Source organism: Lontra canadensis, unplaced genomic scaffold (genome assembly GCF_010015895.1).
Source record: "Lontra canadensis isolate GAN:19392208 unplaced genomic scaffold, GSC_riverotter_1.0 scaffold73, whole genome shotgun sequence".
NCBI classification, from domain to species: Eukaryota; Metazoa; Chordata; class Mammalia; order Carnivora; family Mustelidae; genus Lontra; species Lontra canadensis.
In genome coordinates, this window is record NW_022631067.1 from 5,474,171 (window position 1) to 5,501,667 (window position 27,497).

The window sequence follows — 27,497 nt, forward strand, 5'->3', positions numbered from 1 at the left end:
GCTGCACCACAGACACGCAGCCCCGCGGCCACCTGCTAATGGCGCGACGCGGGCCACTAACTTCTTCCCCTGCGGGACCTCAGCGTCCCACCCCTAAAAGGAGAATGAAGCACCGGTCAATAACCGCCAAGCCTTTAGGGCAAGTCCAGGCCCTGGACCGAGCATCGGCTTCCCCTCATGGGCGCCGACGTCATCTCTGCGAGCCCCGCGTCCGCGGCCTGGGGCGCGCTTGTCTTCACGGCGCCCATGAGGAAGCCGAGCGCACCGAAGCCAGGCAGCCACTCAGGGTCAATGTGACACAATCTGGGGCTGCCTGAGACAAATCCGGCTCCTAGAAAATAATGCAGTCAGCCATTTCCTGCTGAAGCACGATTTCATTCCCACCGAAACGTGACGGGCTCATTCTCACGACGTCGGCATCTCACCGGAAAGCAGACGTGCTCTAAAGCTAAGGTGCGGGACTCCCGCTCCCGACCGCCAGGCTGGCGAGGGCTGGCGGAAGGAGCCGAGTGCGCTCGGAAGCGCTCGCTTGGCCTCGGCGACCATCGTCAGGGGGCGGAGCTCGCGTAGCGGCGCGTTCCGCGCGGGGCATTGTGGGAAGGGCGGCCGGTGCTGCCGCGGCTGCCATCTTTGCAACTCCTGGCGTTGCGGCCTTGTCGTTGGAGGCGGCCTTCGTGGCGGCCGTCGACCTAAGCGAGCGATATAAAGTGAGCCGGCTGACAGTTTTACTTCCCCGGGTCTCGACAGCACGGCCAGCCGGCGTCCGGAGGCGGAAGCGAGGGCAGTGGGACGCGTGCGGGGCCCGAGGCCAGCGGTTAGTCACAGCGTCGCCCGGAAGGATGGGCCGGTCTCGGAGCCGGAGCTCGTCCCGCTCCAAACACACGAAGAGCAGCAAACACAACAAGAAGCGGAGCCGCTCGCGGTCGCGGTCCCGGGACAAGGAGCGCGTGCGGAAGCGCTCCAAATCCCGGGAGAGCAAACGAAACCGGCGGCGGGAGTCGCGGTCCCGCTCGCGCTCCACGAACACGGCCGTGTCCCGGCGCGAGCGGGACCGGGAGCGCGCCTCGTCCCCGCCCGACCGCATCGACATCTTTGGGCGCACGGTGAGCAAGCGCAGCAGCCTGGACGAAAAGCAGAAGCGGGAGGAGGAGGAGAAGAAAGCGGAGTTCGAGCGGCAGCGAAAAATGTGAGCGCCCGCGGGGGGAGGGGCGGGGAGGCCGGGGGGTGGGAGCTGGCGGCGCGGGCTGGGCCGGCGGGGTGGAGGGGTGGCAGGAGCCCGCCCGGGAGGGTGCAGCCCGGCCGAGTGGAAAGCCGCGGGCGGCTCAGACCCACGAGTCGGCTGGGGAGGAACACACTGGGGCTTGCGCAGGGAAGGCTTGGAGCGGGGAACGCGATTTTGGCGCGAGAGGCGCCGAGTGCCGGAAGTAGGGGGTGGAGCTGAGAGTGAGGTGGGAGGGCGGCTCGGGCCAGTCAGGGCGAGGGGTGCACGAGCCTGAGACGCGCGTGCGGGGCGCTTGCGGGCCGGCGGGTGGAGAGCCGACCCGAGTGAACCCTCGGGAAGCAGATCGCCGCTGCCCGAGCATTCTTGTGCCGAAGCTTTAGTTTGGGACAGGGCTTCCTCGGGAATAAGACACTAGGTGGTCCCGCAGGACACCCCCAGATGCCTTTTCTGGTAGTGCATTCCTTTTGTTAAAGATGGTCGCGGTTGCGTTTCTTTCTTTCTTTTTTTTTTTTTTCTCCGAATCTGCTCGGTTTTTGTTATTTTTTGAGTTGTAAAAACAAAATGCACACACTCGAAACATGAGGACGATGAGTTTTGACACTTGAATGCACCTGCTTAACCACCATCCCAATCAAAACTCACTCCCATCTTTATACTTATTTATGTTGCTTTATAATCCTTTGTGGCAAACTTAAGTGCAATCCTGATGTTCGTTTTCCTTTTTAGTATACTTTTGTTTAAAAGGCACTTGAGTATTTGCTTTTACTTTCACATTGCTCACATACAGAACTTAATTTAGGGAAAATCAGCGTCACGGTAAGGTTCCCAGCTTGAAATACTGTTTGGGTAAGAGCATTTTTGAAAGAGTCATCTCTCAGGTATTTTTAGATCCAAGAGTAGGTGCAAATGATTCCAAACTGATCTTTTGGTTTTAAAATGTGGGGTTTTGTTTTGGCTTAAGACCATGGTCCTGTGATTCTCTGGGTATTCATTTCCCAAAGTTAGTTTGCAAACTCTCCCTCTTTAACCAACCCTCTTTCTCAGTTCTTGAATTCATGTGAAGAAAGTGCACATGAAGCAGGAGTTAACTGAATTTAGGATCTTCCTGGGACAGATACATGTGTACTGAATTGTCTAGGCATTTTAAATTTTGTAATTTTTTTTTAAGATTTTATTTATTTGACAGACAGAGAATCACAAGTAGGCAGAGAGGCAGGCAGAGAAAGAGAGGAAGAAGCAGGCTCCCCGCCTAGCAGAGAGATCGATGCGGGGCTCCATCCCAGGACCCTGGGATCATGGGGCTCCATCCCAGGACCCTGGGATCATGACCTGAGTGGAAGGCAGAGGCTTTAACCCACTGAGCCACCCAGGTGCCTCTAGGGATTTTAAATTTTTATGTGTTTGGGTTTGTATTACGTAAATTTTCCAGCAGAGTGTTTCTTTCTTTCTTTCTTTTTTTTAAGATTTTATTTATTTATTTGTTAGAAGGAGAGAGAGAAAGCACACAGGCAGGCAGAGAGGCAGGCAGAGGTGGAGAGAGAGGCAGGCTCCCCTCGGAGCAAGGAGCCCGATTCGGGACTCAATCCCAGGACCCTGGGATCATGACCTAAGCCAAAGGCAGCGGCCTAACCCACTGAGCCACCCAGGTGTCCCCAGCAGAGTGTTTCTGAGAAGCAAAGTTAAGAGGCATAGGACTGGAACACTAACAGTATTACAGAGCAGGCAGTACCAGGAGAGTTATTTTGCTGCATACCTTTATATTCTCTTTACGTAGAACTGTTGATATATGTATCTGTATATGAAATCCAAATACAAGTAATTGTTTCACAACCTTGATTATATAGAATCCAGGTTTTTTGGTCTGGAACAAGATGCTTTGCTGTAAAAATGCAGCTCTCAAATGTCAGCAGATGAACATTTGAAAGATTACTGAAGACATCTCTGAGCTAATTTTTCCATTTGAAAACAGATGTCCAAAGAGAAATGATTTGCCATTCACTAGAAAGCTAAGACTTGCGGGAAAAAATGAAAGAAACCTGGTATGCAAAGAATAATTAGAAGTGTTTAGCAAGCTACACATGAATAGTAGAGACAAAATACAGGGATTACATGAGAAAATTGGGCAGCTGTATAGTTCCAAGTTGACAGAAGCAACGGACTGCCATTAGCATTTATGAAGGGAGGAGGGGGCAGAGCTAGCAGACATCTATACACTGAGTTCCTCTGCGCCATGCAGTAGGCACTCCTTAATTTGGTGTAATGTCTTGGAAATAACAGGGAACAATGGAAAGACCTAGGTTTTGGAGCCATGAAAATGGGCATAAGTAGTTGTAGGTCTACAAGTCTCTGTAGATTAGCTCATAATTCAGCTAATAATTTATTGAGCATTTAATAAGTGCCAGATACTATCCTAGGTGTTGTTAATATAAAGATAATTGATTCCTGTCCAACAAGCTTTCAAGACTTAGAAGTAGCTACATTATAATACAGTGTGGTAAATTCAGTGATCATCATGTGATCAGAAAAAGAAAGATGGTGGATAGAGAGGCACCTTCTAAGCAATGTGGGTGGTAGATAAAGAGAAAATAAGAGACGGTCAGGCGAGGCACAGGAGGGTTCCTATGGACCAAAGCAGAGTCCCCTCCACTTGTGGCAGAGTAAAAGAAGGGAGAGAGGGGAATGGCCCTAAAGAGAGGTTAGACAGTGAACGTTGAGTGCAACAAGGTGTGTAAGTACTAAAATCATGGAGTGACTGGGGAGGTACGTAGTGGCTGGGAATTACAAGGAGTGTCTTGTGTGCCTTATTAAGGAGCTTGGATTTCATCCTAGAAACCTGAAAAGTTTTCAGGAGGTGAAGAGTGGGCTTTTTTTTCTCCCCCCAAAAACTGCATGAAATGCTGTAGGAGTGATAACTAGTTGCAGTAAAGCCACATAGGTGTAATGAGGTGGTGGTTACTGGAATGGAAAAGAGGGACAGATTTAAGAAACATTTACTGCAAATAAAACTGGATTGGAACATAAGGGAAATAAAACATGAATTTTGGCTCTCATGTTTATATTGTGGCTGTTGCACCTCAGCTACCAAATGTTTAAGTAACTGTGGCAGACGGTTAAAATGTCAGAAACCCGGTGGATGGAAGACAAGGAAAAATCAAGGGGAGCTTCCATTTGTCACTTCCACTGCGGGCACTTACATTTGGATATGGTGAGGTTATCTCAGGTTGATATGGGAGACTGAGGCCTGCGAGAAATGTTGGGGAGGAGATAAAATGACCCAGGAAGAGCATGGAGGCAAAAGAGCAGCTGGTTCACAGGACTGAAAGAACCTTAGGGAATGTTTGTTGGAGGAAGACAAGTGCTTCCTGGAAGCAGAGAAGGGATGTCAGGAGAATGCATAGTGTCCATGTGCTTGAAGCGATGCGGTGTGAGATGAGAGACTATGAGACAGCAAAATTAGATTACTCTGTTGGGCTTAACCAATTAGAAAGTTTGTGGTAATACTGGAAACCAAATTGCTTTGCCCTTTATAGTCGTGAGGCCTTGAATAAATCATCTGTGAACTTGATTTCTTTTTCCTGAAACGGAGATACAGGTCTTGCTTATTATGAAGATCGGAAAAATAGTGCATTTGCAGTATCTAGACGTACTTGGCGTGCAGTGGATATCAGTAAATAATGTTGGGTCATATAATTTATGTACATGGAACCAAATTGAGCCTGGTGAATTTAGGAAGTTATTTTACGAGTTACATTAATACTGTGAAAGGTAGACCTTAAGCATTAAACCTTTTTTTCCCCTCATTTTTGAATAGCTAATTCACATGTTTCAAAATTGAGTTCAAAAGTTCCACCTCTCTTCTGTGTACCAGCCATTTCTTATGTATTCTTTTGAGGTGCTTTATGAATGTTGTATTAACTGTGCATGTTGAAAAACATGGGTAGCTGTAAATGACTTGGGAAGCAAATAAGTAAATGTTAATGGTATAATAATTTACTGTAGCCTGTGATAATCTATGTTTGATTATGCTTAATGTTCAACTGCATGACAGATTAAGAGCCTTCTAAATTAAAGTATCTAAACTGAACTGGGATCTATACGAGTGATCCTCAGAATACTTGAAGAGCTCATCTTGAGAGCAAAGAGCAGCTTTTATGTGGAAATTCAGTATGTGGAACTGTGCGTTTCTGGGAAGTTAGGGCTTTAAGACAAAGTATTAGGGCGTAAGATCTAGTTGATGTTGATAAAAATTTTTTATGAATTTTTTAAATAACCAGTTTGGTAGTTACATCTTCCGGTATGCTTTTGCCTTTCACTTTTGTCCTGGAGAAACAGTGTAGGGTAGTGTGGTGCTTGAGATGACGAGCTTTAGAGTCCGCCTAGGTTGGGAGTCATCTCAGCACAATGCTGTGAGCTGGAGCCCAGCTAAGAAATTGTTCTATGCCTGAGGAACCATCAGAGATGTAATCGATGACATGGTGTATAAAGCCGTGGGCACAGTATTTGGTACCATGTCAATACCGAATTATTGCCATTTGCTGATGTTCTGAAGCACTTCCTAGAAGTAAGCTCTGAGGGTTGAGTTTGAGTTGAAAAATATTTCTATGTATATTATATTTAAAATAATAATATGGCCAGTTGCTGTATACAAAGTCATACTCCGTATTATATTGCCTGGCCCTTGCTGTTTTAATAGTTGACATTTTAAATTGATTGTGGCTGGTGTGTTTAAATTTCTGAAAGCATGGAGAAAATGGGGGCCTAATGTTTTATATACTAGTTCCATTGAAAACGGAAGCTTCATCAGTGGCCCAAATTCTTAGTCAGGGAATATATTCAGCAGAGGAGTCTGAGGAAAAGATTAGGGACCCTGACCATCAAGAAAGTGACAGTTCCTGTGGGGAAAGTTTGCAGGAGTGGATAGGCAGTGACATTAAATGATACTCTTTTATGAAGTGCTCATGACCAAGTGTTTTTTTCCAAGAAAGTTTCAGTATCTCTTACGAGAGTTAGTCTCCTAGCTACTTTATCATTGATTATGATAATAAATTTTTCATCAGTAAAGACAGGCTCATTTTTAATTTAGTTGTCAATGTTTTTTTGTTTTTGTTTTTTTACTTGCGTGAGGGGAGAGAGGAATTGAAGCAATACTTTTCAGGGCAGAAACTGAAAAATTCCTGTAAAATTTTTTTTTCTGATTACTGAAATAGTAATTTTAACTGTACTGAGAGTAACAGCAACAACAGAAAACCCCATTCTGGATAAACTTGCAGGGGGGCAGTTCTGCTGTGGCGCCCTGACCTTGCCTGTCTCCACGTGGAACCCAGCAGAAAGGCTTAATTACAGTGATGGTGGTATGTCCTGTGGTTCCTCTAGGAACAAAGGGAGATAAGCAGCCTTGTGAGAAACTCCACTAGGCCATTTCTCATCCTCCCAGTTTCATTCGAGGTTGGGACTTTCCACTTGCCCTCCCCTCAGGCTATAAAACTACTGCGCCGTCCTTACATTGACTCCCTAGCAGCAGAGCTCCCCACTGCCTGTGCCTCTTTTGCGGTCATCTGGCCCCTCGGGTTTGGTGTCCATGAGTGGGACCAGAGAGAGAGCTCACACCATGCTGATCTGGCTTTTGCAGTAAGTAATAAACTGAATTAATTTATTTAGGCTTTTTTTACCTTACTGACCAACTCTGGAAATGTGGCCCCATTAGCCATTGTGCTACTGCTGTTACCTAGGGACTGATTGAAAAAACCCTGAATATGTATCAAGTGTCTTCCATCTTTACCAAATTCCTAAGTTGTTTGGCAATTTTCCTAATCATAAGCTAACCTAAAGCCTTCTCCTGTTCTTGGCTCTCCTTTTACCTTATGTTGAAAGTTTTAGTTGAAACTGTTTTACGTTGTCCTTAAGAGTTGAATTGTACCATTTTCGACATTTTAAATAAAATTTCTTCTTAGGCTTCTTTACATTTACAAATACCATAAGAACCGAAAAAGAAAAAAGAAAGTATGTTTGTGGGAGTGCTATATACATCTAAAACTTTGTATTATGTAAACTTAGAGATACATGCAAAAGTAGGGAGAATATTATAACCCCAATGTACCCATCATTCCTGTTCAGCAGTTACCAGGTTTACTTATTTCAGCTCATATTTATCTCTTTGGATGAAGTAGAGAAGCAGAATCTTTATATTTGAAATATAGTTTAATTTCTTCTGAAATCACTGCCTAATTTCCTTTAGATATTTCTGGCGATTCATTTTAGTGTTGGGAGTAGCTAGCTTTCTCTTTTATTGCACTGCTATAGATAAAGGCTCCTTGAAACTACCTTAAACTGTAATTTTTTGGAAGTTCAAAAGGAAAAGGAGCATAGTTACATATTAGGCTTTCGTATCTTTTTAGATATCTTTTTAGATAAAATCAGTAATTTAGTGTTCGGAGGAAATATTTAAGAAACAAGCAACAGAGTCTTCAGAATGGGTATTGCATATATCTAGAACCTAAAATTGTGTTCTTTCAAGTAGCTACTATCTCCTTGACAGAAAAACAGATTATAAATGCAGGAACTGAAATGAATCAGAATGTTAGAGATACACTGGTATTAGTACGGTATCACTGAGAATAAGTTAACAGAAGAATGAAAGCACTTGAGTCAAATTGGCATCAACCCCCCAAAATAGAGTTTAGTTGAAGTGGATTTGGGTGTTTAGAGGTCACTTAGACGCTATAAAGTCTTTACTAAACACGTAAATTGAATGACGGGCTCATACATATTTATGAGTCAACAAAAGATACAAAGGTTACAGTTGTATTTAATTTTGTGGGTTGTGAGAAAGTTGAAAGCATTACTAATAACAAATTGTCTTCTTGGGATTTAGATATACTTCCAGAGCCTCTGAATTTATTAATTTAACACACATTATTGTCTCAACTAGTGCAGTTTAATAGAAAATACAATGTGAGCTACCTCTGTAATTTAAAAATTTCCAGTAGCCACATTAAAAAGAAACCAGTGAAATTAATTTTAATATATTCTCAGTTTTTAAGATGTTGTTATTTTAACATGTAGCCAAATAAAAATAGCTATTAGATTTCTTATACATTTTCTTCATACTGATCTTCAGTTCAGACTAGGCACATGTGACCAAGAAGCTATCATATTGGGTATCTGGTATAAAATGTGCGTGGTTTACACTATATAGTGCCTTGGTAAATGTCAGTATTTTCAGTGCAGAATTTCGTTTTGAGTAATTAAGTTGTTTTTATAATCTCTAAGTGTGATTAAAATAATTAAAACAGTATCAAGCTTCATTGAACTTTTTATTAGAACTGACAATATATTTTCATCCACTTTCCCATCTCTTGAAGAGCTTTTAATTGAAAATCAATTAACCAAAGAAAGAAAAGGTACAGTAAAAGGTGTTAGGTTCAGAACCTGAATTAAGTTGGTCTGTATTTTCAGTAAAAGTTACACTACATTGCCTTAGCAATCTGAATCTTTTTCAGTCTGTATTTATTTTTATTTTCCTAGTGGGAGTGGGGGAAAGGGGTGAACTTTGTCTGAATTGCTTGCTACATCTTTTGATTTCTTTAGCTTAACCCTTAGACTGAGTGCAGTGGCAAAATGAGCAAGTCTGTACACTTAACAACAGCTTGCCTTTTCATTATGAAGTTAATACCAAAAAAGTAGATTTCTTGTTTCAGATTTACTGTAAGTTCCTAAATTAAAACTAATGAATTAAGCTCCTTTTATATACATACAAGTCATTTTGTACTTAGAAAGTGGTAGAAAACAGAAATACTTCACACTTACTTGAATTTCTGTATCCCTTAATTTTGATATCTCCTATTTCCTTGAATGTTGCATGAAAATGAATTATGAAATTTTACAGTTAGGCTGTGTGTTTGACAGATTTATATCTTGTTTTGTTAGGTTTACTTACATTATCTAAGTCACTGTTTTTTCCTTTGTTTGCTAGTCGGCAGCAGGAAATAGAAGAAAAACTCATCGAGGAAGAAACAGCACGAAGAGTGGAAGAATTAGTGGCAAAAAGGGTAGAGGAAGAATTAGAGAAAAGGAAGGATGAAATTGAGCGAGAAGTTCTGCGAAGGGTGGAGGAAGCCAAGCGCATCATGGAAAAGCAGTTGCTCGAAGAACTCGAGCGACAGAGACAAGCTGAGCTTGCAGCCCAAAAAGCCAGAGAGGTAACGCTCGGTCGTTTGGAAAGTAGAGACAGTCCATGGCAAAACTTTCAGTGTTGGGTGTGCCTCCTGCTCAGTTCAGAAAGAGATGGAATACAGACTAATTCCTTTCTCATCTCAACTTAACATTGCTGCGAAAGTTAATCTTTTAGCCTTATTCAGAAGTGCTGACTGATATTTAAAAGTTATTTTCATAAAACGTATTCAAGGATACTTTTTGATTTAATGAAACTGGCTTACATATTTGAGAAGTGTTTGAAACTTTTGCCATGGCTGCAGGACTTACATTCTTTTTTGGGAGGGTGGAGGGAGACAGGGAGTGGGAAAGGGAAAAGGTTAAAATCCACCTGTGGATATGTATTCTTCTTCTCTGTGTATCATTCTTACTGCCTGGACTGTGAGAGGCCGTTTGCCTTCAGTCAGATTACGGAGAGCAGGGCCTGACGTTGAGTGACAGCGCCTGCTTGTGACACATAGGTTTCCTTGCTCTTCTTTTTGTCCTTTTATCCCTCACCCCTACCCCAAATCCTGCTTCAACACAGTGGACTAATCTAGCACTCTGATCATAAGGCCCTCCATTTTCCTAATGTGTTTCAAAGAATCTTTTTAGGAAAAATGTCCAGATTATTCATCCACTTTTTTAGTATCTACTAACAACTCCTTTTTTTCTCTAGAGAGTTATGAAGGAACAGGTTGTCCTTGTCTGGAGTCAAGCTAAACACATGATTTGTTTTATCAGCAGCTGGAGCAGAAGTTGAAAATGTCTTTCTGTGAGACAGTAATTTGCTACTGAAGCTTTATGGCTTATTTGCACTGATTACTCCAGGTTCCTAAACTTGTTGAAAGTCACTGAAGCACTTAAAGGCAAATTACTTCACGGCCCTGAGTGTCCCTTGACGTAGTTTGCATAATGAATATGAACTCCATTGGTGTATGCCATAGAGAATCCTGTAGTTACATTTTCTTGAACTTAAATGTTTGACTCAAAATATGTGTCTCATATCATTGTTAATCTTGCCCTTATTGTGGACAAGTTGGCATCGTATTCAATCTCTCTTATTTTCCAGTAAGCTTAGCTTTTCAAATGCATTTTCCCTTGTGCTGTCTCTAAGTAGATACATGTGTCTGTATTTGGTAGCTATCACAGACTGTGCAATTGAATGTATGAAATTTTATTTATATCAGTGCTTTTGATAAGATAATTTTGGAGTAATGGTGCTGTCTTGTAGCGAGTTATTAATCATAGGAAGATTTTTTTCTCTTCGTTTGCTTTTTGTTTCATATTAACAATTTTTTTTTTACACGGACACAACCCTCTGACAGTCTTTCCAAATATTAAAATCATTTGAATATGTATGCTGTGATCTGAACACTGCCCAAACCATCAAGCAATCTTCATATAGTTTGCATTATAAAATCTCATTAAATTCTCCAATAAAAAATAAATTACAGAATTTTATTTCCGGACCATGCACCCCCTGGATTCCTGAATTTCAGTTCAGACTGTAGATGACAAGATAAGCTGCCTTTAGAAATTGTCAACATCTGAATGTTAAGTCCATTTTCCCCATGGAAGAGCCCTTAGTTCCATGAAGTATGGATTACCATTTGTATTTTTCACTAACAGTAAATGTATTTTTCTTATTAATTGTTTGCCTTAGGAATGATGAATTACATTTTTTGTTCCTTCTTACCATAAACATCTGCATTCCTCAGCTCAGCCTTCCTTGTATGTTGTTTCTTTATAAATGGTTGAGCTGCTGATGCAGGTATTGCCAAGCTAACAGTACAAATCATTTTAAAGAGGAAGCTGGCGCGTATGGCAGCCGAGGAGCACACTCTGCAGGACACTGGACAAGACAGTAAATATTCAACTTTTAATGCTGATTAAAGGAGTATAGGTAAAGAATACGTAGGTATACATAATTGGTGAGACAAATATTCACTTTATTTATATTTTATATATTATTTTTTTAATTTGGTAAATACTATCCAGTTTTGTAGTTGTCCTTGTTGATTTGTGTGATATTAAAGTATTAGTAATAATTGCCAGGAAACTGTCATTAGGGAGGGTTTAGCCGGTTGCTGTTTGGACTGGGAGGGTGATTTAAATTTCGTGCTGGCAACAAATTTTAGTGGCTGCACAGTTTATCATTTGTCAGACAGAAGGTGGCTATGTAGCTACCCTCTAAGTCAGATCAAAAAAGTTCAGAGGAAGATTAGTAAATATTTACCAGTAAAAATAAACATTTTGTTTTTCTAACATCTTAACATGTCCTCCCCTTTAGGAGGAAGAACGTGCAAAACGTGAGGAACTAGAGCGAATACTGGAAGAGAATAATCGAAAAATTGCAGAAGCACAAGCCAAACTGGTATGTATGAAGCATACGTGAAAAGTATTTTATATTTGCTTTGTTTTTTCAGATTTTATGGGATGATTTTGTGCTCTATGACCGACATATTTCTTGGAGTTTTCAGGGCCCTTTTCAGGGATTTGAGGCAAGAGCAGGAATGGTTGACTAGATTTTAGTAGGTGTCTTCCAGAGGAATCTTACTGGGGCTATCCAGAAATCCTATATATATGGAGAAAATTCTAAAATTTGCAGTGGTTCAAGACCGGTTTTCTGGGAGATTTGGACTAACCCCACTCCGAAGTTTTTCTTTTACATTTATGCCTAAACAATAACAACAAAGGTTTTGGAAGTATTTAAACTAAAATGCAGCATTTCACTTCACATTAGTTACCCTGCTTACTAGGTAAAGTAGGTAGCATATGTTTGGTAGTAAGCGTACCAGACTAATAAGCTCTTTTCCTTTTCTTTTTTCTTTTTTTTTTTTTTTTTAAGATTTTATTTATTTGACAGAGATCACAAGTAGGCAGAGAGACAGGCCGAGAGAGAGGGGGAAGCAGGCTCCCCGCTGAGCAGAGAGCCCGACATGAGGCTCGATCCCAGGACCCTGGGATCATGACCTGAGCCGAAGGCAGAGGCTTTAACCCACTGAGCCACCCAGGCACCCCATAAGCTCTCTTCCTATTCCAAGTTATAATCTAGCAAGGAATATGGAGACTGAAGTAATTATAACCTGGGAATATAAAAGGTGATTCAGAGCAATTTAAACATTTTAATAAAGAAGCCAATACAAGAATATTGTGGTAGTTTTTTAAAAAATAGAAAGAGAACTACTCTGTTTTTTCCTCTCAGTTCTGTTTTTTAGTGCTTTCTGAGTTTTGGGTTTGTTTCTTTGTTTTTAGCACAGACTAGCACTTAAAGTGGAATGGAAAAGTAGAACAAGAATTTTGATGTCATAGTTTTTCCATTTGAGAGTATGTGCTTTGAAGCAGTCTCTGTATGATAAAGTAAGCTAGAATTAAAGGACTGTGGCTATAAGGAAGCCAAAAAACAAAAGGAAAATAGGCTTTGGAAGGAAAAACTTTCTTTTTCCCTTGACGGTAGCATATAGGAATTCTGTTTCACAATAAGAATATAAGTCAGAGATGGAAGGAATTTACTTAGGGTGAATAGGGGATGAGTGCTGTTGAGTGCCCAGGACTAGAGACATGGCCCAGGAGGTAGTCTTGGTTCTAGGCATCTTCAGAAGTTCTGTCTAGTTAGAAATGTGTTGAGACTAATACAGTTGTAAGAAGACATTTGCTGCCAAGTCATACTGTTGACTTCGGGCGGGGGAAGCAAGTTGTAAGCACCAGGTGAATGATTTAGAAAAAAGAAATTCTATTGACTGTTCATAAAGACACAGAAAAAGATCTGAGTTGGGCTAAGTAATTAATTGACACTGAATCCCAAGGAGAGTAGGGGTGGAGGAGGAGGACCATAAGTAACGTGTCCTATAGTTGATACGGTAACTTTTTACATAAACTTAAAACTACGGGGCAATTAATTCTAAAGCATGAGGTTTTAAAGATAGCGTACCCCAGAGAAAAGCCAGTCCTGGAAATACCCAAAGCAACTTAGCATGATGACACTACGGATTCTTCGCTAATACTGCTGTCCTGGCTGTTAGAAAGGCTGGCATGAAAATACCTTAAAACCTCTTAGGGTAGAAAAAGCCCTGTGAATGATGATGCACTGTGAATGGATGAGGAGTAATTATAAGACCTATCACTACATGATCATCCGTTAGTATGTGATAATACCTTTTTTAAATGCTGTATGAGAAGAAAATCTCAGTGTAGGTAGGAAGGAAGGGAGATGGAAAGTAGGAACCTTAATTTGAGTTTGGAAGGTTGAACTTTGAAAGGTAAATACAGAGTGGTTTTTAAGGCACGGATATTTCCAGAAAGGAGGAACAGTATAGTTGGTATTTAACATGGTGAATCAGAATTGCCAAGCAGGTGGAATAGAATTCCTCTTAGGATGTGACAAAAACTTCGTTAGCAAGGTGAGTTCAGTTTTTGGGTCTCCTGGAATGCCAGTGACCTACAGAGCAGAGCTCCTCAACTTGTTAGGGCCTGCCAAGATTCCTTCTGATCCTGGGCTAGCTGTCTGGTGCCTAGGGGAGCTTGGTCGGGCTCTTTATATTCGTTTTGACAGCTTCCTTTGTTTACCGACATGGACCTTAAAATTAGAAATCTGACTTCTTTGTGTCATTACTGGGAAAAGATTAGCAAGCTTACTCTAGAGCAGTGCTTCTTTGCAAGTGCTAGTAATTGGCCAATTTTTGTTCTTGTCTTTTAATCCTAATTTGTCTCAGACCTCTACTTTGCAAAATATAATTAAGATGAGTTACTAGAAAAATGAGGTCAAGTGGCTATAAAAGCTTCTAAAACACTTACTTCTGGTTTCTACATATCTTGTTATAGATCCATTACAGTTTGCAGACTGTTGCTGATTCATGAGCCATACTGACTAGTGGTGTTTTAGAACATTTGAGCTTGATAGAATAGGTTATATAGTGACATTGTTTTGACTGCATGTTATCAGTAGACTTTAGTGAAAAGATATCTTGGAGAAACGAAGTTTGAATTTGAGAATATTTGGTAAGGATTTAGACAGAACTCATTTATTTCCTATATATAGTAAAGTTGAAGTTTAAGAAATTATTGTCCACGTTGGAGAAAATTAATTTTTACTTCGTTCTGTTGGCAGTGAGTCATAGGCTTGCAGGGAAAGTGGAGCATCCTTTGTGTTAGAAAAGACAAGGAAATGTTGCTGCATAAAGATGCCGGGCACATATGGAGATTTCTCTAATTTTTGTTCATTCCCTATCCTCTCGATTTCGAGCGAGTTCGTTTTTATCTTTTTACCTATTTATTAGGAAATATTACATGGACTATATTGAATGTCCCATTAGAAGAATAGATATTTAAGAAAGGAAGGAGAGTATGCTAGTGTTGTAGATAGTATGGGACTTGTCCTGGTTATGTCAGTAGTAGTCGTTTATCTTGTTGCACCAGCAGTTCTGTTTGCTTTATGACATCATAAATATGCTAGAAATGGGGACTGCTTCATTGTATGATGAGAAGAAAGTGATGCATTCTTACTTCTAGAGGGCAAGGGAGGAAGAGGCAGTAGCCAAGCTTAACTGTTCACATAATCTATATTGAGAAGTTATTATGTCTAAAAAGCAATTTGGAAATAAAAATGGACAAGAACTTAAGTTCTCTTGAAGTATTTAATGTATTAGTGGTGGAGACAGGGACAATCCCAAGAAAAGTTGAAAGTAATAGGAAAGTATTTAGTTGTGGGATGTGTGGTAATTGGTGTAATTGCCCCGGGGTGGCCTGGGAACCTTCCTGGAAAAAACACCCATGAGCCCAACCTCAGTGGCCAGTGAGGAATTGAATTTACAGTGGGAGCAGGAGTGTGAAGAAATTAAGCCTGGCAGAGGCCTTTTCGGGATTTTGTAGAATTAAAGGCAAGAGTGTGTGGGCTCTCTGAGGATGGTGGGCGAGGCGCAGTGATAGCTATGGTGGTAAACCAGCTTTCTATGTAGTAAGAAGTTGGTGGGATAAGTAATGGTAGATGCTGTCTGAAAGCAGATTAGAGACAGGTTGGAAAAGATAGTACCCTGGGGGAGATTTCTTAAACATCATAACCATGAAAGAATAATGCAACAATTTCTTACAAGTCAGTAAAGAAGACTGACTCCCTAATAGAAAAAGTGAAAGATATACATGAGAATTTATACAAGTAGAATGAAGAGTGCTATAATCAATTCTTGAAAATATATCCCCGTATCCCAGCTTCTGTAGGAAAACTAAGACATGACTCCCCCCACCACACACACACACCCTTTTCTTTTTCTGTAGTAGTAAATACCAATAGAAAAGACTTTTTTTTTCCTCATTAGCACCAAGTGTTGGCAAGAATAAGGTATAAAGAGACCTTTTCTATGGTGATGGAGGGAGTGTGTAATGGCCCATAACCATTTTAGAAAATAGCACTGAATCAGTAAATATCAGTAACCTTAAATCTGTTTCTGAGAATTTATCTTGTGAAAACTGCATCAGATACAAATAAGGTAATACAGAAAAAAATTCTCACCATGTTATTTAGAATAGTGAAAGTTTTGCAGGTTTTTAGATGAAGTATAACCTGTGCTTACAGTGGTTTTTCTGTAGTCTAAAAGTATTTGGTAATACAGGGCAAATAGCTAAAAACAAAACTTATGTATACATTATCTTGCTAATTTGAAAAGTATACTTGCACAGTTTAGTAGATGGAAAAATACGCCAAAATGCTAAGTATAGTTATCTCTAATTGGGAGACTTATATGTAACTGTATACTTTTCTCCAATTCCTATATTTTATACAACTAACATACATCGCTTTCATGACCACATAAAAATAATTATGAAAGAAAGTAATTATAAACCACTCTTTGATGGACTTATAAGTAGGTCCTTGTGACAAATGTTCACATTGATTGCAGTAATGACTCTAAAGAAGACTGCATTAGCTTAGCCATGTGGGCTCTCTTGTATGTGAAATTCTTTTTCTTTTTTTTTTTTTAATTTTATTTATTTAAGAAAGAGCATGAGCGGGGAGGAGATAGAGAAGCAGGATCCTTGTGAGCAGGGAGCCCAGTGTAGGACTGAATCCCAGGACCCTGGGATCATGACCTGAGCCGAAGGCTGACGTTTACTGAGCCACCCAGGTGTCCCCCGTATGTAAAATTTTTATGAGGTGCTCCAGACCAAGGGTAGTTTTTGTGTACATTCCAAATTGTTTGTCAGGATGCTTGATTTTATTGGTTCAGTAGGAGGCAAAAGAATATTACTCAACAGACACGTTTTATTCATAACATCAAACAAGAATTAATTCACATGTGGTTTGGCTTGACTGGATTTGGCCTTTTGGCAGATTGGTTTCTAGTTCTGGCTTAGTATTGGCAGTACACAACTATCTTCATATATTTGAAAGGCTCTTGTTAATACAATGGAGAATTTTAACTTTTTAAGGAAATGTTAAAAATGATACCTAAAAATTTTTTTGCTTCTCTTTTCTGTACAGATTTTTTGTGATGTGTCTGGGAAAAGCCCAGGTATTCTGAAATGTGTAAGAATCTTTCTTATCCAGAGAGGGAAACAGACTAAGAAAAGTGATAGGAGTTGCTTGGAATTAAACGCATTTCAGGAGGCTATATCAGTAGAAAAATGGCCTTCAGATTATTCACTGGTGAAGGAAGATGGTAGTAAAATGGAACCTGGTTAATTTGCATGTAAATACTTGAACTATAATAAGAGACTGACAATTTCTAATACAATTACAAAAATTATTACATTATGATGATACGGTAAAATTAATTTTAACTGGGAAACTTTTGATTTTTTTTTTTTTTAAGATTTATTTATTTGAGGGAGAGAGAGAGCATGAGTGCACAGGCTGGAGGGACAGAGGGAGAGACTCCATGCAGACTCCATGCTGAGCACAGAGCCTAATGGGGGCTCGATTTGGTGACCCTGAGAGCATGACTTGATCTGAAACCAAGAGTTGGACACTTAACTGACTGAGCCATCCACATGCCCTCGAAGTTTTAAAATATATGCAAATCATAAGTCTACAGTGTATTTTTGCTCCTTAATAATGAAAATAGTTTTCTCCTTACCCACTTGCCAAATAGGGGATTTACCATGTTCTTCATTCCTTTGAGAAATGAAAAAAATAGGACCATGTGTGGAAGTCGATTATATGTGACATGTGTTCCACAAACTTAAGGTAGATCTCACTTTGCAATATAGAAATTTCTCTGGAAAATATCCCCCCACCAACAAAAAAACCCTATGTGTTATATGTCCTGATCCCTGAAATCTGTGAATGTTACCTAATGTGGCCCCAAAAAAGAGTCTTTGCAGTTATGATTAAGTTAAAGATCTTGAGTTAATCCCACATTATCCACCATGCTCTCAATGCCATTGTATGTATCGTTACAAGAAGAAGGCAGGAGGAGATTTTTTTACCACACAGTGCATTCAAAGGAGAAGGCTAAAGACAGAGCAGAGAGAGATTTGAAGATTCTGGCCTTGAGGATTGGAATGATGTGGTCAGAAGACAAGGAATCCAGGCAGCAACCAGGAGCTGGAAGAAGCAAAGCAAGCAATAGACTTTCCCCTCACACCCCTGAGGGAGCATAGCCCTGTTGACACTTCAGTTTTTGGACCAGTGATACAGATTTTGAATTTCTGGCCTCCAGAATAATTTTATATTGTTTTGAGCTACATAGTTTGTGGAAATTCGTTGCCTAAAAATCTGGAAGTGTTTTCGAAGTTAGACAGGTTGGAAGAGTTCTGAGGCATATGATAGAAAATACCTGGACTGCTTTAAAAAAAGACTTGGTGGAAATACGGACTTGCAAGGCGCTTCTGGTAAGGGCTTAGACAGCAAATGAAGATGTTACTGGAAGCTAGAAGGAAAAGGAGGTCCTCATTGTCTAGTGGTAGAAAACCCAGGTGAACTGTGCCCTACAGCTGTGTGGAAGGTGAAGCTTGTAAGGGTTGAACTTGGATATTGAACTGAAGGTATTTCTAAGTAAATATATATATACTTACATATATACTCTAAGTATACTCTGAAGTGTTGCATACAGCCTGCTTTCCTCTGGTAGTTTATAGTAAAATTCAAGGAGATAAATAGATAAATATAAATAGATAAATAAACTGATAACTAAAAAGGAATGAGCACTTGATGTTTGGAGGAAATTTCAGCCTATCTAGATTACAAAAGCTGCTAAAGTTGGTTATTACTGTTAGAAAAACTGGAAAGAAGACCAAGGTTATGACTGGACACCCATTTGCAAGGGCTGAAGAGATTATGCATGTGACTCATAGGTTCCCTCAGCCACTTTAGGAAATGCCAGGAGTAAATGAGATTATCCAGGAAAGATCCGTTGAGGAGCCTCTTGTCTAATGGCCTGCCAGATGTGGGAGACCCACAGTGTTTTCAAGGTTGCTGTATCAGCAGAAACCCTGCCAACATGGACTGAAAAGGACAGAGGAGGACACAATGATGAAAAGACTCTTAAGACTCCCAGTAGACTTCCATATAGGAAAAGTGACATGAGCACAGAACAGAGAGATGTGAAGATGCTGGTCTTGAAGATTGGAGCAATAACATGTGTAAGCTAGGAAGTCCTGGCAGCCATCAGGAAGTTCAAAGAGGCAAGGAGCACATTCCCTCCAAGAACCTGCAGAAGGAAGGTGGCCCTGTCAACACCCTGATTTTGTTCCAGTAATAATGGGACTTATTTGTTCCAGTAATAGTTGGGACTTATTTGCCTCTGGAATAAATTTCTGTTCTCTTAAGGTATCCAGTTTGTGCAGCTTTGTTACAGCGGCTATAGGAAACTAATATAATCGGAAAGAAAAGGGCCTTCTTTGCTACAGTGAGCATATAGAAGTTAAAAGCACGGTATTTAGGATAGTTAATATTGATGTATTTACACATTGTAAGAAACAGGCAAATATGGCATGGCATCAAATGTAAATGTCAACCAAATATTATAATTTGGGCGCCTGGGTGGCTCAGTGGGTTAAGCCTCTGCCTTCCACTCATGTCATGATCTCAGGGTCCTGGGATCCAGCCCCGCATCGGACTCTCTACTCCGCAGGGAGCCTGCTTCCCCCTTTCTCTCTGCCTGCCTCTCTGCCTACTTGTGATCTCTGACTGTCAAATAAATAAATGAAATCTTTTTAAAAAAAGAAAAATATTTTAATTTGAGGGTGGTGGCTCAGTCAGTCAAGCTTCTGCCTCTAACTCAGATCATGATTCTGGGTTCATGGAACGGAACCCTGTGTCAGGCTTCCTGCTCAGTGGGGAGTCTGCTTCTCCCTCTACCACGGCTGCTCCCCCTGCTTGTGTGCCTGTGCTCGCTCGCTCTCTTTCTCTCCTCAAATAAATAAAATCTTTTAAAAAATATTTTAATTTGAAATGAAATGAAGTTATGGAAGGATGTGTAGTCAGTGAGAGGCATGTTTCCAGTTGATAAGATAAAAAGCTCATTTAAGGTTACCTTAATGTATTTTGGGCAGCAATTTTTTTAAAACTTCTGGACGTTAGTGTATTGGCATCGTATAGGGCGGCTTGAAGGACAGTGTCAACCAGAAACCCACTGAAAAACCCATCAGAAGATGGGGCTTGGATTGGTAAGGTGGCTGTAGGAACTAAAGAGAGAATGAACTTGGTGAGTGATACAGAGAGAGGAGGAGGAAGGAGGAAGTGGAAGAAAAAGGAAGGGGAGAAAATCTGGTATAGGAACCAGAGAAGATGTCATCTTGCTGATAGCCACGTGTCAGCAGGCACTTTAGAAACTTCCACAAAAGGGAAAGAATGACCAAGATAAACGGAAGAACTAACTTGAAAGAAAATTGGGGGTATAGAAGATTAAAAGAGCCACATCTGGATGAGATCATTTTTTGTGAAATCTTAGGAACATAAATGATAAAATCCTGAAGGTTTGAGATTGCTCTTTTGGCAGTTTTCTAGAGCAGTCTCTCCAGGCCTCTGGAGGACAGGGATTCTTGTACCGAGGATCCCATGTCAATCTCAATTGTCCTTTCCTTGTCCGTTCCTTCTTGAAGCCGTTGTCTCCACTTCAGGTGATACTGAATCTCAGGAGATGTTATACTGGGTTGAAGTTCCAAAAATATATTTAAGATTGTGAATTTATTTAATGACTGGGCGACTAAATTGAGAAGGAAAGGGGCTGGGAAGAGTGGCTGGTGGTAGGAATTCTCTTTAGATGGTAGCTAATATCTTATAATGACAGTATACACTGTAAGAGTTAACTGTCAGGATAACCAAGTTGCCATGGGTAGGGATTGCTTTTTTTAATCCTTTTGTGTGTTATCTTTTTAACCTTGTATATTAATAACTTTTTAGAACATTTTACTGATCCATAGTTTGCTAAGGGTCAGAATTAATTATATCAAATTTCTTTTTAATATTTTTTGATTGCTTACCTGAAGTGGGGTATACATTACACTTGTTATAGAGGAGAGGATGAATCAAAGAATTATAAATGGCAGAGTGGAATAGGATATGTGTCTGGGAAGGTTAAAATGTAGAAATCCACTACCGTTTCTGTGTAGTGGCAGGATTTTCTAATTGTAATACTTTTCATTCTTTCCTATCGTTTTTGTAATCACTTCTGATAACAAATACTTCTCTCTTTGTATTTTTAAAACTTTATAAAATTTCATATGTATTTTGAATAGAGGGTAGATTTCCGCATCCTTATTTACTGAGAGAAACTGCTGCTAAGGATCACCTTGATGCACAGTATTCTAGAACGTGTGAGAAGGAGAAGGCTTAGGAAAGAGTAATTTTTTTAAAGATTTAATTTATTTTTTTGAGAGAGACAGATGGTGAGAGAGCACAAGTGGGGAGGAAAGGGAGAAGCAGGCTCTTCTCTGAGTGGGGACCCTAATGCAGGGCTTAATGCCAGGACCCTGGAATCATGACCCCCGAGTCAAAGGCAAACAGACACTTAACCAACTGAGACACCCAGGTGCCCCAGAAATGAGTAATTTTAATAAAGGCACTGGGCCCTCTGGGTAAAGGGGGAGTGGGGCAAAAGGTACTGGGAGAGTAAATAGGTCCTTCTACTAGAATGGTATATTTTGCTCTCATGTATTTCATCTCACCAGTCACTCTTCGGAATGAGGTGCAAGGTTGAAAGCCACCTTTGTGAGGGTTCTGGACTTAATGGCGTAGGAAGGCCTACCCTAATTTCGTGGCTCTAGTATGGTGGATGTTAGCTTTTTCTTGGGCCTCCGTGATGTCCATCATGGAATCCGTGTAGCAGAGCTTAGTATTGTTCATCTGTATGAATACACATACACATTACTCTCCCCCCCACCCCATTGGAATATGCTTTCTTTTGTAACAACAGAAGGCTAGAGGAGGAGTAGTGGATATTTCGACAGGTGGGGTCATCAGGAAAGAAATGTCATGTCCGATTGCAGAGGGAGGCTAGGGTTTAGAAGAATACTTAGCAGAGAAGGTGTAGGTTCAGACCTCACAGATGGATTTTCTTCATTTGAGAAGCACTATATTAAAATAGGCTTTGGGTTTTGCTTAGCTAGTCTGTCTTTGCTGTGGTGTAATTGAATAGCATTTATGTTTCGTTTAAAGCTATAATGGAACAAAATACAAATCTTTATACATAAAGACAGGATATTCACTTGCTCTCTTCATTTTTAAAAATCATTTCATTATTAGGTACTTAGAATAGGCACTATATGTGTAACACTAAGGGAGAAACAGAGAAATTGTGGCACCCCTTACACACACACACACATACACACACTTTTATCTCCTATATTTGTAGACCTCAATGAAATTGAAACTTGCTTTTTTTTTACCCAACCTAAAGTTAATTTCAGTGTAGAATTAGTATTTCCTGCCTATGAAGGAAATGACTTTGCTTTAAAAATCTTGCTTGTTTTTAATTTAGGTAATGGGATCACATCATTCAAATTTATTTTTCAGAAAAATAAGTGGTTATGTCCTTTTCCCACATCCACCTACTTTTCATTATCATGTCTAAAGGGTATATTCAGTTATGTTTTTTGTCTTTTTTTTTTGAGTTTAAAATGCATATTTTAGCAGATATAAATACATGTATTTTTATTCTCCCCTTTTTTGCAGAGAAATAGTATACTACATATAGACTGTTTGGGACTTTGTTTTTCTTAACAGTGTAACTTGGGGATTTTTCCATTTCAGTATGTAGTGATTCCTATTTTTTTATGTGTTTAACTACACAGTATTCTATTGTATAGATTTTTCCATAGTTTAAAAGTCCCATGTTGGGGAGTATTTGGGTGTTTCCAGTCTTTTGCAAGCTACGTTGCTTTAAAAAACGTTGTTCAATTTTGCATGTATGCAAGTGTTATTTATAGGATCTATTCTGGGAAATTCATTTGCTGGGTAAAAGCATTATGAAGATAGAGCTTTGGTAAGTAGTGCCGAAGTACTCTTCATGAGATAGCATTGTGTATCTTTGGAATTTGTCAGTATGATAGGGTGAAATATACTGTGTAATTTTAGATTTCTCTTAAGGGTTAGGTTGTGATGTTCAAATCCTTCTCAAGGTTCTAACCTGCTTTTCTAAGGCTGAGTTAGAAGAGTAGGGAAGAGTGAGTCTCAGTGTTAATATTCATAAGGGTTTCTCAGGCACATGGACACACAGTTAAAATTCTTTACCTTGATTTAATTGCACTTGCCAAACTCTTACCCAAATGTTTGATGATTTGTTACAAGTGGATAAAGGAATTGGCATATGAATTCCTAAAGATGATCAAAGGCAGTTGATTCTTTTCTCTTGTAATTATCAGTGGAAGTCTAAGCACCAGAGGGGTGGTTTGAAGTGGGTGTACAGGGAAGGCTTCAGTAGGTGGGAGGAACGGCATGAGCAGAGGAGAGGGGGAGGCAAGATAGAAACCAAGCATAATTTGGGAAAGAACAGTGTATATACAGTGAGAGCCAGGTTATAGAAAGTCTTAAACAGTTGGCTCGTTTGGGAAGTTAGGCCATATTCTGTGCATGGTGCAAGTCGCTGGAAGCTTGAGGGCATGTAGGAACAAAAAGATGTTCCCAAACGGTGAGACCCGTAGCATATTCTGTAGGGTGGATGAGGAGACTGGGAACAAAGAAATCCCGTGAAGTCTCTGAAGGAGGTGGGGCCCCGCGCTGGTGCGGTGGCCGTGCGTTTGGAGCTCCAGGTGAGACGTCGCAGCGGAAAAGAGAGCATGAAGGAAGTAATAACCCACTGGTTGGCTGTTTGCTCGTGTCAGGGAGGAGGGAGGAGACAGAAGAAAGCTACACAATATGGGTGGCGGTAGGGAAGGTCATAGAAAGGGCTAATTTATTCTATGGTTAGGTTTGGGGAATCTGAATCTTGGATATGTTGAACTTTGAAGGTTCCCAGAGGTCTCCGTGGTGTGTGTCCAGTAGCTACACCTCTTAGCCAGCTGTAGCTTAGGAACAAGATCTGAGAGATGGAAGATCTATTTCATCTGTCTGTTGGGTTTTCCATCTTGCCTGCTGACCACATTCCTAGTTTTTTAAAACTTGGATCTTTATCTTTGACCTTTACTTGATTACAGTGAATTTGCCTTACTGCCTCTCAACCTTTTTGTCTACATCCCCACCATCTTAAAGTAAAACAAACCTCTTTGTGTTACGTTGGTATATAAAAGTCAGGTTTTTGATTTGTTTTTTAAACATTTTATGTTGCATACCAGAGTCCGTCACCTTTCCTGTCGTCTGCCATAAAGCCTGTAATGCAGTCACATTGAATGTTGCTATTTCTGAACAAAAAGCCTATCAGTGGAGACAAACATGAGTGAACAGGTGGAGAGCCTTAATGTTTTAAATCACCAATGTTTCGTATTAACGTGGGAGGGAGAACCTTTTTGAAAGACCTAAGTTCAGATGAACAGAAGAATGAATAAAGAGGTCATTAAGCATTGTAGTTCTGACCGTCTAGAAAATAATTTTAGTAGAATAGTGGAGATGGAAGCAGTGACTTCCAAATCTGACTTTGGGAATAGGAAAGCATTCAGAGGACGCAGTGAATGTTTTTAAATTGAAGGTCAGAGAGTGATTTTCCTGAGGTTTTAACCCCCAAATTAGAGCAGATTTTCTCAACCTTAGGCCTATTAACATTTAGGGTTAGATAATTCCTTCTTGGGGAGGCTGACTTGTGCATTGTCACATATTTAACAGCATGCCTGTCCTCTGCCCAGTAGATGCCAGGAGCCCCGCCACCCCCCTCACACACACCCCCACACTGTGACAGCCAGAATCACCAGCACATGTTGCCTAATGTTCCTTGAGACATGGAAGGGGTGAGAAATAAGGCTGTGGGTGTGGGTTTGGTGGGGGCAACAGGGAGGGACTTGATGAGGAGGGAGAAGGAGGATTGCCTGAACTTTTTTTTTTTTTTTTTTTTGGTGAAGACGGGAAATATGTGTACGATACAGCACAGGAAGAGAGTTGGTTGTGGAAGACTGCAGAAGTTAATTACGCCAGTGTCCACTTGAAAGGGAAGAGCATTTTGTAGTCACCTAGGTGAAAAGGGTCTTGAAGTTTTTTCTCTCCAGAGAAAGGGATCTTTAGTATTTCTTGGTTGTATATTGATAATGTAATGTAGCTCCAGTAGAGATTTTTCTCTTAAAACTTTTTTATGTCTTGCTAATGATAAGTCTGTAGTAATTGATAGATAAACCTACCTGCTCTTTGGGTAAATCAGAGCCTTTGTTCGTAATTGAAAATCTCTTCATCTGATGCACTGAAAGTGTTAGTAGGACAAAATCTATGCTGATCTTAAAACATGATTTTGAAATTGCCATTTTCAGTATAGGTAAGTGCTTTTTTTCCCGATTTTTAAAACCATTTTTCATAACAAAATCGGGAAATGTTGGCAGAATTAATAAGGAGTTCTTTTCTAATTCCTCGTTGTTTTTTCCTTGATCACTTTTTGTGTGACCTTAGTAGGGTTTTATTCAATATACTGTTGTTTGTAAGTGGTCACATGGTCTCCCAATATTACTATTAGAAGACAAATTCACAGAAGGTTCTAATGTTTACTTTTTACTTTCAGGCTGAAGAGCAGTTGAGAATTGTTGAAGAACAAAGAAAGATTCATGAGGAAAGGATGAAACTAGAACAAGAACGACAACGTCAACAAAAAGAAGAACAAAAAATTATCCTGGGCAAGGGGAAGTCCAGGCCCAAACTGTCCTTCTCACTAAAAACCCAGGATTAAATTGCAAACTGAACTTTTTACAAAGAAAAATGGAAAAACTTTGTATGGTAGCTTCATGTTGAAGTGGTTTTTTTGTTTTGTTTTTGTTTTTTTGGGTTTTTTTTGTTTTGTTTTTTGTTTTTTGTTTTTTTTTTGTTTTTTTTTTTAATTTGGAAAATCTGGAAAAGTTAGCTTGTTCTAATAGGGGCTATGCTCTGCATTCCTTTTTATCCCCCCTTAACTTCCATTAAGTCAGATCCTTATCAGATCATTGTTATCTTCTAGAAAGTGATCTATTTTTCATCTGTTTGGATTCTGTATTAGTGGTCTGAAGAAGAGCAGATCACTTTGTAAACTGGATGGTCTGATAAGGTTTTTACTGACCCATTGACTTCAGAGTTATACTCTGTCTATTACATCATAATGCTGGTTTTGCTGACTTTTTGTTTTTTTATATATTTATAAAAAAAGAAAAAGTTGGAAATTGCATTGGACGCTCCCAGGGTGTTACTGGACCTCTGTGGTGTATTGTTAAACCAGTGTCCTTGTGATACTGTTGCTCTTGATGTTCCTGATACAGGTAAGGAAACAGTTGGTCAGCTCTGGTACAAAATATATATACAGTTCAGTATTGTCTCTGTTCAGTTTGTTTTTATTTCATTGACAAAATCAAACCAGCATTCCCCATTGTGTAAATAAATGATTTTGCTGAATAAAGTAAAGTCTTAAATTCATATGTTGAAGCAATTTTTTTTAAAGTTCTGTTAAGTCTTAAAGAGGGTGGTTTACTTTTTGATGGTCAACAGTTTAGAAATCCTAGAACTATGCTCTATTTCCTCATTTATACTTTTAACGTAGGATTTATATGTACATTAAATATACTCCTGGACTAGTATTTAATGGCTATTTTTACAAATACCTAATTTATGCTGCTATGGCAATTAAGACATCAGTATTACCTGTAAGAAAGACTAAACACCCAGAAGATTTAAATTCTCAATCCTGTGCCTCTGTTTTAGGATATAAGTATATTACTACCACAAATTATACTTAATAAAAGACTAGAAAAATGCTTCTAAAAATTTATAGAATCTTAGATTATTTTCCAAGTGGGCCATCAGAAAGAACTTAGCTTTGTACTCTCACAAAAGGCTAAGGTAGTCAAATCCTCTTCATTGTAGGGTGCCTGGACGTTTATTTTCAGGACAAACACATTTAAACTTCTTACAAGTTTTTGTTTTGTTTCTGCATGTGATACCTTATGGATGACTCTTATACACTAGACTCTGCCTCATTTATCTTTACGTATGTTTGTTTTAAGTCTACTGGTATTAAAACATTTATTGAAGAGAGAGAGATACCTGAGATGCATAAACATGTCATCAAAGTAGAATGTTCTCCAGTATTTTTAAGACCACTTGATCCCTCTTTCCAAGTGAAACAAAAGTTAATGAGATGACTAATGGTAGATTATTTTGTGTGTGCATGCTAAGAAAAATGCTATTGCTTTAGTTTGAGCTCTTCAGCGAGTCTAATTGTGGTAAGGAACAATACTATCAGTTTAAATATCTTTAAAGGTAGAATTTTAAGTAGGCATGAACTGTAGTGAGAACTGCCTTATAAACACAATACCTATTACTCTAAAACAATCACTTTATTTACCTAAAGAATATAGGTTGCTAATGAATCTTTTTTTTAACCTTTAAATATAGGTTAACTCTATTTCATGATTTTTTTTTTTTTCTAATGTAACTTTTCTTTTGGTGCAGATCCATTGTTCTTAGGCTGTGTATTCAAGTTTTGGGAAATGTTTATTTAAAAATTGTTTTGCTCTACAAGTGTTATAAACATTGTATCTAAGAGAGTAGCCT

The 27,497-nt window shown here is 39.7% G+C and overlaps 1 protein-coding gene across 2 annotated transcripts; it reads left to right on the plus strand.

Annotated features, from left to right (window-relative positions):
* Positions 1–583: 583 nt before the first annotated feature.
* Positions 584–26,360, plus strand: ARGLU1 (arginine and glutamate rich 1). Of its 2 annotated transcripts, none has more exons than XR_004385386.1 (4): positions 584–1,186; positions 9,195–9,420; positions 11,222–11,789; positions 25,483–25,548. XR_004385386.1 is itself a non-coding variant. In XM_032881062.1 (4 exons), the coding sequence occupies exons 1-4, from the start codon at positions 840–842 to the stop codon at positions 25,645–25,647; spliced, it is 822 nt and encodes a 273-aa protein (XP_032736953.1). In that variant the 5' UTR covers positions 587–839; the 3' UTR covers positions 25,648–26,360. The 2 variants fall into 2 exon arrangements, 1 of the variants encoding a protein (XP_032736953.1); XM_032881062.1 differs by having other exon boundaries at positions 587–1,186; positions 11,706–11,789; positions 25,483–26,360.
* Positions 26,361–27,497: the final 1,137 nt, after the last annotated feature.